The sequence below is a fragment of the Notolabrus celidotus genome, chromosome 11, assembly GCF_009762535.1.
Source record: "Notolabrus celidotus isolate fNotCel1 chromosome 11, fNotCel1.pri, whole genome shotgun sequence".
Classification (NCBI taxonomy): Eukaryota; Metazoa; Chordata; class Actinopteri; order Labriformes; family Labridae; genus Notolabrus; species Notolabrus celidotus.
This window is the reverse complement of record NC_048282.1, coordinates 17798321-17812935: the sequence shown is the minus strand read 5'-3', so window position 1 is coordinate 17812935 and position 14615 is coordinate 17798321. Positions and strand designations below refer to the sequence as shown.

General features: G+C 38.3%; 1 protein-coding gene across 2 annotated transcripts; it reads left to right on the top strand.

Annotated features, from left to right (window-relative positions):
• The first annotated feature begins 1257 nt into the window (after window positions 1-1257).
• Window positions 1258-14571, top strand: mapk14a (mitogen-activated protein kinase 14a). Of its 2 annotated transcripts, none has more exons than XM_034695444.1 (12): window positions 1258-1676; window positions 3902-4031; window positions 4198-4256; window positions 8187-8298; window positions 8728-8757; window positions 9087-9134; window positions 9235-9349; window positions 9473-9544; window positions 10762-10841; window positions 12785-12863; window positions 13043-13216; window positions 13405-14571. In XM_034695444.1, exons 1-12 carry the CDS (start codon window positions 1558-1560, stop codon window positions 13467-13469), a joined length of 1083 nt encoding a protein of 360 aa, XP_034551335.1. In that variant the 5' UTR covers window positions 1258-1557; the 3' UTR covers window positions 13470-14571. The 2 variants fall into 2 exon arrangements, with proteins under 2 accessions (XP_034551335.1, XP_034551336.1); XM_034695445.1 differs by lacking the exon at window positions 10762-10841 and adding an exon at window positions 10253-10332.
• Window positions 14572-14615: the final 44 nt, after the last annotated feature.

The following is a 14615-nucleotide window of genomic DNA, read 5'->3' as shown; positions in this document are numbered from 1 at the left end:
TAACACTGGTACTGCACTTGAGTACTTTCTTTGGCCATTTTTTTATTTCCTTACTCTTTTTTTTTTAAATAAAATTTTTTTTTGAGCTAATTTGTATTTACTGTAAAGCTATAGGTTGTAGTTACAAAAATGCATAGTTAAAATAAGAAGTTGGAACATTAAATAATAAATAATTTATTAGATTAATTATCAAGTGTTTAAAATTGTGCACATACTTCATCCACATCATTTAAATACTGAAAAATGGGGATTATTAGTTTTAACGATTAATCTGTTGTTGTTTTCTTTACACTCTGGAATCTGGCAGGTTAATAATGTTAAAATTATAGGCTAGGCCAATTTAGCTTCTGCCTATGCCTCTTCAGTCATACAGAAGAGGATTAAGGCCACTGAAACAAATCAATTATGTCCAGTATATATATTTTATTATTATTGTTTTTAGAAAAAAGTCAGAATTATGAGATTAAAGTCAAAATTCTGAAGAAAAAGTCAGAATTATGAGATTATAGTCAGAATTCTGAAGAAAAAGACAGAATTCTGAGAAAAATAATAATAATATAATATATTGGACTTTTTTTTTTTTTTTTTCTGGATTAAATTCATAATTCTGAAAAAAAAGGCTGAGAAAAAAGTTAGAATTCTGAGACTAAAGTCAGAATTTTGACTTTTTCTCGGAATAATAAAATATATTGGACGTCTTTTTTTCAGTAGGTTAAAGTCAGAATTCTGAAATTAAAGTTAGAATTCTGAGACTGAAGTCAGAATTTTGACTTTTTCTCGGAATAATAAAATATATTGGACGTCTTTTTGTCAGTAGGTTAAAGTCAGAATTCTGAGATTAAAGTTAGAATTCTGAGATTAAAATCAGAATTCGGACTTTTCTCAGAATAATAATAACATATATTGGACCTTTTTTCCAGGGGATTAAATTCAGAATTCTGAGATTAAAGTTAGGATTCTGAAATTGAAGTTAGAATTCGGACTTTTCTCGGAATAATAATTACATATATTGGACCTTTTTTCAGTGGATTAAAGTCAGAATTCTGAGATTAAAGACAGAAATTTTCTCGGAACAAAAAAAAATATATATATGTATTTTTTCAGTGGCCCTAATCCTCTTCCGTACAGTCGCCACTCCTATACATGCAGTCTCTTTTTTTCAATGTCTGTACCTGATAGTATAAATAACATGAATAATATCTGCACCATATTTCAGTTTCTGCTGTAGGCCCGCCTTGCCTAAGCTTAAATTCTCGCGAGACTTGCCGATATGTTGCAAGCGGGGTGAAATCTCGGGTGCTGTCTGAAAGCAAGCTGAGGAGGAACAAACAGCGTGAAGAAGATTCAAAACGTGCAGTCAGCAGACGGTTCTACTGCAGGATTTCGTAAGAAGGAAGGCCTTTAACTTTCCACCAGTTTAAGTTCTCCCACAAGAGGAAACACTTGCTTTGTGTTTTGTTGGGGTAACTTGGTGAAAGTTTGACGCAGGCTGCACGGCTCGGAGTAACTCTTCGGAGCAGAAAGTCAAGTCGGTGGTCGACAGTTGGTTCTGCAGGAATGTCGCAGAAAGAAAGACCCAACTATTATCGACAAGAAGTCAACAAGACGATATGGGAAGTCCCGGAGCGTTACCAAAGCTTATCCCCGGTTGGCTCTGGTGCCTACGGATCCGTCTGGTATAACATTTAGTTTTATCATTACTTTATGAGCGTGTGTTAGCCTAGTCACCTAACTTAACCTCCATTCATTTAGACCAGGCCTGTGCTGCAGAAGCTAAAGTTAGGTTAGCTCGTCTGGATTGTTGGCTAGCAAGGTGGAGACATGATGTGCTGCTCAACAAGGAAACCTGTTGACTTGTTATCTATTGTCCAGCTTCAAAACTTGCAACCACTCTGTCGAATTAAATACAAGACACACTTTGGGGAAATGTTCACTTAGAATACACAATATAGAAACTTTCAACTTTAATTTGTTGAAAAAGTACCCTGGTCTTTTTATGTATTACACTCCTGACTTTTAAAACAGTATTTTAATTAGTCCAGGTCCATGCATGCACACCCCGTTTGCAAAGGTGACTTTGATGTTATTTGGAAAGTCTAAGTGTTATTGTGATTAGCATTGTTGTTATAACAGTAAGACTAATTGAGGATCAAGTGAAAACATATTGGAGGTCGTTGCTCTGTAATTCTTGAGAATACATTTGCAGAGTTATTTTTGAAACCAGTAACCTCATTGCTAATCTGACAGTATGTCTTTAAATAGTCGTTATGGTAAAATAACGACTATTTAAAGTGTCATTATATTAATTATTATTAATGTTGATACATTTTTCTACTCATGGGAGTGGGCTAGTAGTTCACATTTTTGTTAAATGATTTATTTCCTCATGCACTGAATAAAGGTTAATCATAAACGAAACAGAAACTACAACTCAAGAACGATACCTGAATGTCTTTCGGTTATTTAATTATTTCTGGAACTGCATGCACACGTGTCCTGCTGTGCAAGTCAATTATGTTTAAGACCCTTCTCCAAAATAAAGAAGAAGCAATAACACCAGGAAAGATTGAATTACTAAAGATAAACACTTTTTCATCAAAGATGCATTTTTATTAACTGATTTCTTGATGTCATTGAAAGACTGCGTGTTAGGTGGATTCCCTCATTGCAACCTCCTGTCAAAAGCATAAGCTGTGACAGGATGGACCCTTTGCTATGGCTGCTGATTAAATGGGTTGTGCTGATACTATCTAGGACACAATATTGTCAGTGGTTCATTTGATTTAGTGGGCAGATGTTTGTTTTGCAAATGAAAGCAGGCAGCTGGGCTGTTGCTGGGCAATATGATAATCTGTTGCTGGTCAGATTACTGTCAGCTTGCTAGTGCAATGACTGCTGCTGTTGTTTTTTTTTTTTTTTCAAACAGTACACAGGCTTCCATTGTCATTGTTGACATCATGAACTCTACCTAAGTTAACTGTATTTCCCTGACTGGTTTATTTATGCCGGATCAACATGATTGAATTGGAGTTCCAGTTTTGTAGGGATGGCACATATTTTAACCTGCAACTATAGGAGGACCCCAACATTTAAAATAATGTGTTTTTAGATCTCAAAGTGAAAATACAGGTTGTAATCAAGACAGTGGAAGTCTACGTAACATTTTATTTTTGTATTGCTTTAAAGCTGCAGTACAGTTTAAGTCCACTTATAATTGAACTCCTTTAAAAAAGTGTTTTTAGGTTGAGCACCCAGGTTCTCATAATGCTTTTGAGTTGTTTTAATTTAAAGTGAATCCATATATTTAGTTTATTTTTTACATAAGGGGGGTGTACATCTGAATGAGCACACACAGGAAACAACATATTTTATTTGACTTACATGGACATTATTGAATACATCATTATTGTGATATTGGTCAATACCTGGTTGCATTGGTTTAGGGGTCATAGCATTTTCCCTACATAGCTGTCCATTGTTGGTGAATATGGTTTGGTGAGCTGGGCAAGAGCAAGTGTTTGGGTTAGAGACACTCAAACCATTGGAGTGTAGAACAGACTGCAGGCCTGCTCTTAATCTGCTGAGAGATGACATTTTCTGCTGATGTTGCCCTTTTTACAAGCCTTGAGCAGTTCTTACTTCACCTAGTTCAGTTTGAGAGCACACTCAGCCCATTCTGCACTGAAACATTTTTTCTCTCTTTTGCACTAAAAATGACAAGCTTGCTTTTCATCTAAGATTTATTTCTTGCTCCAAGCGTGCAGTAGTTTTCACCAAATGTAGGTTTCATTCTTCAAATCTGTTCATGCGGACAACGCTGTTGAATGTGAGTAGATTTGGAGTCTAAGGTGTATTATTACTGATAAGATTAAGCTTACATGTTTTTTCACTATTTTAACAGCTCCGCATATGATATGAAGACTGGTTTGAAGATAGCGGTGAAGAAGCTCTCCAGGCCCTTTCAGTCCATCATCCATGCCAAGAGGACTTACAGAGAGATGCGGTTACTAAAGCACATGAAACATGAAAATGTGAGTAAACTTCTGAGGGCCTGTACTCTTTATTCTGTCTGGTGGTGAACACTTAGCAGAACAATAAAGCCTCACAATGTGTCTACTTTGCTAAATGTGCTGTTTGTTTGAGGTTTCAATGGATGTATGCATTGTATGAGTGACTGTCATTACTATATTTCTGCAGGTGATTGGCCTCCTAGATGTGTTCTCCCCCACTCATAGTCTGAAGGAATTCACTGATGTGTAAGTTGAATGTTATTGTTTTTGAAAGACTTACCTACATTCCAACTTGCCCTTTGCCCTTCAGCTTAAGATTACCGCAGCATGACCTTTGCATAATTCAAAATGGCATTCAGCAAACTGCAGCCTTTAGTTTCTCAGAAACAGACAATCCTAGCTGTGGCAGGGAAACACCTGGACACCGGCCAGCTGACTAAACACACTGGAACATTTCTTAGACTGTCCACCCTGTTCACTCCCTGCCTGTAAGAGGAGTTATTTCACCAGCAGCTTCCCTCCTTTTGCTTCCTGATTTCTGGCTTTGTGAAACATATGTGCTTTTCTAGCAAACAGGTAGTTATTGTTTGTTGAAAGTTTCTTAAAATGGGAAGTGGACTGCGAGACAATGACTCACTCCTCAGACAGCAGGCTGCCTCCCCGTATGAGGGATGTCTCTTCTCTACGCACACTGAGTGATGTGTATCAAGATCAAATCGTTGCAGATTTCAGACGACACCCGACAGAAGAATGTTCCTCAACCGAATACTAAAATCTTATTTCTCTTTCATGTTCACAATAGAAAGATGAAAATTATTGCACAATATTTTACTTGCCCCAATTATTTTGGAGCTCTTGAGACGTGTAGGTACAGCACTCAGGAACCATACTTTACATATGAGGGCTTTTTTTTTTATCAGCGCTGGCTATTATGACTTATATGAGGAGACACGTGAGAAACGTACTGAACCCAGAGACTGTTAGTTTTGTGGCCAGGAGACACTGCTTCTCGTATTTTTAAACTGGGGGTCTGCAGTGAAACAGAAAATGATGCACATTGAAGGATCAGTTGGTAGCTAAGTGATGCATTATTTTTATTATTTTAAAACCTATTTCAAAAAGTTCAGTTTGTGCAAAACAACTATTCACTTCAGCTACATAGTTAATCTGGCTGTGTATGAGTCTGTTCAGGGGTGGTTTTGGATTGCAGTGGATCCACACACATATGTGTGACATCATGAGTGTGGACTTTTTTTTTTCTCTTTCCTCTTAAGGTTAGTGTTCATTTTAGTTTCCCTGACAGTCCGATCTGATGCACATAAATGTGATGAAAGTCCAAGAATCCCCTAGTCCGGCAGTCGTCCAGAATTGTATTCATGAAAGTGTTTTAGTTTCCTTTATTAGTAAAAGCTTGTCAATAGAAGTGGCCCTGCTCTGCTATAAGACACTGTTGAAAATACTTCATCCCTTCCACATATGCTATCTAAAGCCTTTAATTTGGAGAAGAATGATTTTCTGTCGAGGTCATGGCTGTATTGAGAGCTGTTGACTGTCAGGTTTCATGAGCCCTGGGGTTTCCCCAACATGTAATACGTTACTTCATATGTTGAAGTCCCTTCCCATGAAAAATTGCACAAGTGGTGTTGGTAATAAATGAGTATGCTAGACTGTTGCTCCGCTTTTGCTCCTTGAGAGCAGAGGCCGAAGGCTACATTAGATGTGAATAGATAGATATTAGGGGTGCAACGGATCAAAAAACTCACGGTTCGGATCGGATCACGGTTTTGAGTCACGGATCGGATCATTTTTCGGATAAGCAAAAAAAAAAAGAAGAAGACAAGACAAATATAACTTTGTCCTCCATTTATTTTGTAAAAGACTTGTAAACTTTTGCCCATTAAATAAAAACAAGATTCAACTCAAAATGTACAGCTTGTGCAAAGCACCCCATCTGTGGGCCCAGTCCTGCCTCATTCACTGCATTTCATGGCATGGCAAGTGAAGGAGCAGAGGAACTTCAAAAGTTTCACTCCATTCTTCTTTCATTTGCTGATTTTCACCGTCCACTTTTCTTTGAGCTGCAAACTGTGAACACACCGTTTTCGTGCATTCTAGGGTCCTGCAGCTGGCAAAGTGCCAACATGCGAACCGCTCCATAAACCAGAGTGAAAGTTAAAAATTGCACTAGCAGCAGTGGACTCTTAAGTGACCCAGTAACAGCCTGTCTGCGTATCTAACATGGAGACAAGTCCCGGTAAACACACGGTGACCCGACCAAAACATAGAGTGAAGGAATAACAGTTTGGGGGCCATGAATAGGCGGCCGGATGCGGCCCGCGTATTGACAGCCTCTGGTCTAGTGGGTGCGCAACAGAGTATCATAACGTGGCTCAAGCACATTCAGCATTCACTGTATTTCACAGGGAAACCAAAATGCTCCCATACATGTGACTTACAAGATGCAGGAGGTTTTTCAAGTCCCTCTGCTCCTTCACTTGCCATGACAACAGCTGCGCTTGGCGAGTGAGTGTGGATTGAACATGTGGTCATCACGTGAACATGCGCAACTTTTTTCATCAACCGATCCGCGGACCACGTCCGTGCCGACCCGTGGAGAGGCATCCGTACGGATCACGGATCAACGATGATCCGTTGCACCACTAATAGATATAATAATCATGACTGAGCTGTCTGCAAGTACATTTCATAATCAGTAACCTGCACCTAGTTTTAAGAAGGAAGTAGAACAGAATATCTGCTCTGATGTTTTCATAGCTTTCCTAAACTCTGGCATGAGTCGATTCATTTTATAAATCCAAAACTGGAATATAGCTGCATGGAAACATTGGAACTTCTCTGTCATACTTTTAGGCAAGGCAAGGCAAGTTTATTTATAAAGCACCATTCATACAAAGAGCAATTCAAAGTGCTTTACAGAGTTAAAAACAGAACAGTAACAATCAACAAAAACATACAGCAAACACTTCAAACATTTACATTTTATATGCGAACAGTTATGTTTGATCTACTCTATCTCTCTCTCTGTACTTATGTAACTTAATGTACATAGTAAATAGTGTTGGGTCTTATTATTTATTTAAATTAGGAGGGATTGTTATAAATAATCAGCCCCCTTCACTGCTCTGAAGTCCGTAACTTGCAGAGTCTTAGTGTCCCGCCGGACACAGAATCACAACTTTTAACTGAGTTTGCTGTTGAAATGAAAGGCAAGACAAGGTCACTCATGTAGACAGTGTGTGAGACTGCATCTCTGAGAGAGACAGGGTTGAATGGAAAGAGATGTTTTCCTTCCACTGTATTGAATAAAAATGCAGAGTCACAGATTGTTTGAGTGAATCATGGCTCGCTTTATCTGCACATCTGCTGGAACATTGTAAGTGTTCTCAACGCAGTACGATATCCAGGAAAAATCCCAGCTATGCAGGTACTGTAAGTGTGGTTCCCCTCGGCTCCATAAATACGGACTGAGTCACTGCTCTGTGTAGAGGCTCCTCAGAGCTCCAGCCGCGCTCCTGTTTCTATAGGAGAGAGAAAACAGAGGTCACTATTTATATCCCTTTTTTTCCAAGGCGGCTGAACTTTGCAGAGTGTCTGTGTCCCTGTGTGCTGCTGAGAACAAGTTCAAGCGTAACCAGTTGCTATTTTAAGGCCTGGCTCTGTGTGCTGTGTGTGAATAGAAGAGTATTCATGAAATGGGTTGTTGAGCTGCAGACTTGTCAAAGCTGCACATGGCTCTGTGTGTTGTGGCTGCAAGGCTGCCACTTTCCTACCCTGCTCTCGCTTTCTTGCATAAGTGTCGTCAGAGCTTTAAAGAACAGCTCTGGGATTAGATTTGAATTATCCTCTGATGCGGTCCCATTAAGCCCGTTTATCTGTGTGTGTGTGTTGTTAAATTACATTCCATTGTGAAGGGCTTGGCCTTTCAGTGCCTTTGGAGAGAAGTTAGAGTCCAAAGAAGTAGCAGCTAAACCTGTTTAAGCTCCCATAGCATGATAGGAAACTAGTATCAGACTGTAACCAACTGTGAATTAAATTACAGGAAGTGCAAACATGCTCACTTCTATCAATCATGCTTTCTTAGAAGTAAGAAAACATCAACATACCTTCATATGTTTGTGTCTTTTCACACTCTGACCACAATCCTCTGTTTCACAGGTATCTTGTGACTCACCTTATGGGGGCCGATCTCAACAACATAGTGAAATGTCAGAAACTCACTGATGACCACGTGCAGTTCCTCATATACCAGATCCTCAGAGGGTTAAAGGTGAGGTTATTAAAGGGATAGAGTGGCATTTTGGGAAACGGATGAGAAGATTGATTCCACTCTCATATCTGTGTACAGTCTGTGCAGGTTGCCTGGCAACATCAGAGTTAGAACAGGACCGCAGGGGGTCACTGCTCCAGGACAAGAAATAGTCCTGCAGATTACCTACTGTGCTCACTCTTGTGTTTTATAAGTGAGCTTAAGAGGGGGGTAGGTGACGTATTTTACCTTCAGTCAAAGACGGGACAGGTTTTTCCTTGTTTCCAGTTTTTAATCTAAACTAAGCTAAGCTGTCTCCAGCTCGTACAGCGCAGACGGATATGAAAGAGGTATTGATTTTCTCATCTAACTCTGCACATTGTTCTTGATTACAATACATTTTCAAACTAATAATGTAATGAAACGCTCTTCATCTCTGTCTCTCTCCAGTACATCCACTCAGCCGACATCATCCACAGAGTAAGTGCTGTGTTGGATTTGACTAATGTCACTGTGTCTTTGACATGGATGAAATAAAAACAATCACACTGTGTCAGGGTTTATGACATCTTCCACTTGGCCGAGCTTTGCCTGAGCCCTGTGCACACACTGAGGAAGAGAAACGCCATAAACAGGAACTTAACTTTTACTCAGAGCTAATGATGTAATGCTGTTATTGCAATGTAAACAAGAAGGGACAGGTCGTTTATGTGTTCTCATGACTAGTTTTTAAAACATGATTAGAGATGTACTGCTTGCAACAATTGTGATCATCACCCAAACTCACACTGCGACTTACCTTCCTTCAGGATCTGAAGCCTAGTAATCTGGCAGTGAATGAAGACTGTGAGCTTAAGGTCTGTCTGCTCTCATTTAAGACATTTTCATTTTCCTGAGTCCACAATTAGAATATTGTGCAAACTGTTCCCCTTGTTTTTTTGCATTTCGATCACTCAGATTTTGGACTTTGGCTTGGCGCGGCACACTGATGATGAAATGACCGGCTATGTGGCCACTCGCTGGTATCGTGCCCCAGAGATCATGCTGAATTGGATGCATTACAATATGACAGGTAGATGATTTTACAAAAATGCTCTTTTGACCTTTTCCCAGTGACTCTCTGCCACCATACATCACATTAGGAGAGTTTTCCTGAAGTGAATCTTAATGTTTGTGTCCTTTTCCTCTGTTTCAGTGGATATTTGGTCAGTTGGCTGTATAATGGCTGAACTCCTCACTGGAAGAACTCTGTTTCCTGGTACTGACCGTATCCTTTCTATGAAAAAGCACAGAACGTACTGAGCCGTTATAGCTGCTGACACGTCATTTGCATAACAGATCAAGCAGGTTACACACACATTGACTATATTATTTTGGAAGTACTGAGTACTCTTTTTTTTTCATTAGCACAATAGCAGAAACTGATCCGCTATGCTTATCTTCTCTTTCCTCTCATGATAACTTCCTTTTTTTTCTTCCAACAAGATGCTGCCTGAAGCGCTTCAGTATTAAAAATGTATCACTGATAGTACCTGTTCCCTCTCTCCCCTCTGGCTTGACATGCCCTTTTACTGCAATGTTTCCACTGGCGTGCTTCAACTCTTCTTTCACAGTCAGTATGCATTGTTGGCTTGGATCCAATTTCCCTCCTGCACAACTGGCAGTCACTGCAACTGTGCTCAAGATTTTATTTATCTTTTCCTCCTCCTGCCAGGGTTTTCAGACTAACAGCTGAGCTTATATATTAAGAGCACAACAGGGCCTGCCGCTGCCTCAACCTCTGCTGGCTTAACACTTTACTTCCTCCTCTAATAACTGAAGGCCTTTTTTTCTGCATCTCATGTTTAGAAAGTAAAGCAAATATATAGTCCAGTTATCTATCACATATGGTTTTAAAGTAAGAATGAAGGCTAACAGGTCAGATTACAGTTTCTTCTTCATCCAACACCTGGTCTTCCTTTACCGTTGCTGGTAGACATTGATCAGTTGAAGCTAATCATGCTGCTCGTCGGAACTCCAGGCCCTGAGCTCTTGATGAAAATATCTTCAGAGTCTGTGAGTTCACAAAATTATGCAAGGATTTTTTCTTTAACCCATTTTCTGCTCCAAACATGTCTCTCTGCTGTGCATTGAATGGTTCAATCTACTACCTAACTGAAGGCATGTTTTCTACCCTGATGCTTTGTGAATTTGAGACTTGTTTTCAGCCTCTTTAATTATACTAGTTTGCCCGTATATGACACAGGTGATCAAACTCTGTCTTCCACTGATTGTAATGCAAAGTACTGTGTTGTGTCTTTCCACTAAATTTGCCAACCCCTCTTCTTAACTGTTTGTGTCACATGTTGCTTCCAAGCTTGAAGTTTGCTTTTCAACATAACATTGTTGTGCATCTAGAGTATAATCTCACAGTGTTGGATTGAGAAGCAGCTTCTTAACCAGCTCTGCTCTGTCGCTATACTCCCCTTGACACAAGCTTCGTAGATATAAACCAGCTTCAGCAGATAATGCGTCTGACAGGAACACCCCCAGCATCTCTAATAGGCAAGATGCCCAGCCGTGAGGTGAGAAGGATCCACATGTGCTTACTTTAGACTGGACAGCAGAGTGGGAAGGGTGAGCAGTCGAAAGAGAACTTAACCCCCAGCTCCTGGCATATTTACTAAATTTAATCCAAGTATGATCCCAAAATGATATGACAGTTTCCCATCCGGCCATACATTTTCTATGTATGGACTAATAGTGTAAGTCATATTTGAAGCTCGATTTAAGATATTATTCACCATCAGCAATATAAGATTTTAGTTTTCTGGTGTAATCAAGGCAATTATGTTGTGTCTAACACACTTGCTGCATGTTATTGAAACAATAATTGCAAAGACTGCCTCCAAACGTGTGTAGTTGAAGCATTTTGTGTATTTGTCATTTTGAGTGGAGTTGTGTCAAAGCGATAAACCTGCACACTGTAGAAGCTAGGTTTACTGTTGGAAACACTAATGATGTTTTCTGTGTGAAAGATGCTTTGCTCTATGATTTTCTTTCTGTATTTGTTGCACATTTCTTGACACTTAATGCTCTCAACATGTTTTGGGGTTATTTGCAAGTAATTTTCTCATTCAGGTGAAAACAAATTTTGATCTACAACTATCATCATCAATCAATCAATCAATCAATCAATCAAGCTTTATTTATATAGCATATTTCATACAAATCAAATGCAACCCAAAGTGCTTTACAGCGATTGAAAAACAAGAAAGAAGCAGAAGTAAAACAATGGCAAGATATATTAGGGGAAAATAGTAATAATGATAATAATAAAAATAGTACTAATAAAAATATAAAAAAATAGAGACCAATGCACACCAACAATAAAATATCTGTTATTAAAATAAGTTAAAGCATCAAATTAGGAATACAAATAGTTAAAATAGTTTTTAAAAGGGTAAGGATAAGAGTTGAACCTAAAACTAAGGCTAAAAATATTAATAAAAACTGAATAGATAAATAAAATAAATAAATAAATGAATGAATAGATAAAAATTTAAAAAGATAACAGTTAAAAATTACTAAAATAATAAAGCAGCATTTAAATCAACATTACAGTAAAAGGTAAGTAATAAAAAAGATATATGTATATAAATATATATATTATTATTATTATTTATTTATTTATTTATTTTTCCGTTTGTTAAACCCTACAAAAAAGCCAGAGGATCTGAGAGGCCTTCCTGGTTTATACACTAAAAACATCTTGATCCAGCTCTGAAACAAAATCTATCCTGCCAGGGCGTCAATGCAAAACAATATCCAGCTAACTAAGATGTTTTTCTTCTTGGTACATTACATGCACTCTGAGATATCTTGATGTTATGTAACGTGTCAAGGCAGTTATCCACACATTTGCAACATAGCTTTCACAGCAGCTTCATACATGTTTAACTGCTTGCAGCACTTTACATAAAACTGTATGGCAACAGAAAAAATACCTAAACAAATACACAAACATTTAAGCATCTCACCTTTATATTTGCTCACAAAACATGTATTTCTTTTGTTTACATTACTCTAACTTCTTCTTGATGGTCAGTAAAAACTGGTCACAGGAGGAGCTTGTTTTCTGTAAACTTGCGCTCAGCGTGGTCATGCACTAGGGAACACAACCTTTTGGGCGTGTGGGAACATAAAATAAGGGTGAAAATAATCAGTTTTCCTGCCAACTCTGCAAAAACTAAAACAATAAGCCATAAGTATACAGAGTGCGTGAGCTATGGAAATATATCCATCCTCTTTGAAGTATTTATATACACCGGAGATTATGATACAGTACAGTCCTATCTTCAGTTTGAGATGTAGTCGGCGAGCAGAAATGATTGGATGCAGGTGGCTACATTGAACAGAATCGGTAGCGTGAAAATACTGGATCATTATGAAAGAGGCGGTGCTGAATGTTGGCAATATGTAGTTGCATGAGGACACAAAATTTGAATTACTGTTTTTCTTTACCCAGGCCAGGAACTACATCAGCTCCCTGCCTAACATGCACAAGAGGAACTTTGCTGACGTTTTCATTGGTGCTAACCCACAAGGTAATGCCAGAGCAAAAATAAAAGAAATGCAGGCCTTCTTTTAGGTATATGCTCTGTGGTGTAAACATACAAACATCACTTATTAGTTATCTTGTTTTTCTTTTCTGCTTTCATGACCCCAAAAATTTCAACGTATAGAGAAAGTTTGGGTTTTATTACTGATTCATATTTATTTACAGCTGTGGACCTCCTGGAGAAAATGCTGGTTTTGGACACAGACAAGCGGATAACAGCAGCCGAGGCTCTGGCTCACTCCTACTTTGCCCAGTACCATGACCCAGATGACGAGCCTGAGGCCGATCCGTACGACCAGAGCTTCGAAAGCCGTGACTTAGAGATTGAAGAGTGGAAAAGTATGTCATATTTCTTAAGAGGAAAATAAACAAAAAAAATGTTTTCATTTACCTTTCTATATATATATATATATATATATATATATATATATATATATATATATATATATATATATATATATATATATACACACTTACTTAACTAATTGAGTATTGTTTATATATGGACATTTTCCTCTTTTTTGCAGGGTTAACCTACGAGGAGGTGTGCAGTTTTGAGCCACCTATTTTTGACGAGGATGACATGGAGTGATGAGACCCACATTGACCCCAGCCTCCGACAATTTGAAACAACCTTGAACGTGTGCATCGTTGTTAAACTCAGACACATCGTTACCAGAGTGCCAACCTGCCGTAATCAGTCTTTATTAGCCAAGAAATTATCGTCCATGACTAGCTCTTGTTAGGAAATTATTACCAGCATAGACGGAGCAAGATCTTGACCAATTCTCATTATTCTTACTTATGAACCACTAATGTTGTTGGCTCTTTGCTGGGAATTATCACTTATTGCCAATGGCTGAAAGAATTTTGTATTCTTCAGATTTTTTAGATTTAGACTTTGATGCCTCGTCACTGTGACAATAAGATGCTGAAACGCCTGGACCTGTAGCTGTGTTAAATTTTCTATCGAGTAACTTATGAATAAGCTTTTGTTGTCTAGCAATTGAAATAGGAATATGCTAGTGTACCTCCTACCCTGCCAAGCTTTCACACACACCACTGGGTCACAAGTCGTGTTCCAGTATTTGAAAAGAGACGACTTTGAAGGGTTTCTTATTAGTAACAGAAGTAGATTTAATGTTTTAAGGTGTTTGACGATTTGAAAATATGGCTGGTCTGTGTAGAGACTGATCTTTAGGGCTCAGAGTTTCACACATTTTTATGTTTATTTCGATATCATAGATGCTCTGGAAAACTCTTGTGGTTACACAAAACCTGAGCCTGGTTAAAGGACAGTATGATTTATCAAGACACCCAAAAAGTAGGAAAGAATATTCATGGGCACAGGCTCTGCTCAAAAATATGTAAATATCTGTGCCATATTTTTTAAACCTCTGAATTACTGTGGTTACATGTGAAGCAATCACTTTTAGTGTTGTCCATAAGTTAAAAGATTTGCGTGCGTTTGCGAGAGTGTGTTGTCGGTTTACAGGAATTTTAAGTGTCATGCTATAATCTTTAATTGAAATACTGTTATATGTGTAAAAGAGGGATTTCTGATGTATTTATACTTTGTGGAGGTGGTATTTATAGACAACAATCAACCAATCCCTTCATTTATGTTCTGTCCAGCATACTAACTACTATCTTCAGTCCTTTGTTTAACAAAATAAAGACGTATTTTTAAGACACCCATGTTTTCTTTTACATTTTCACAATATTTATCACAGCACTT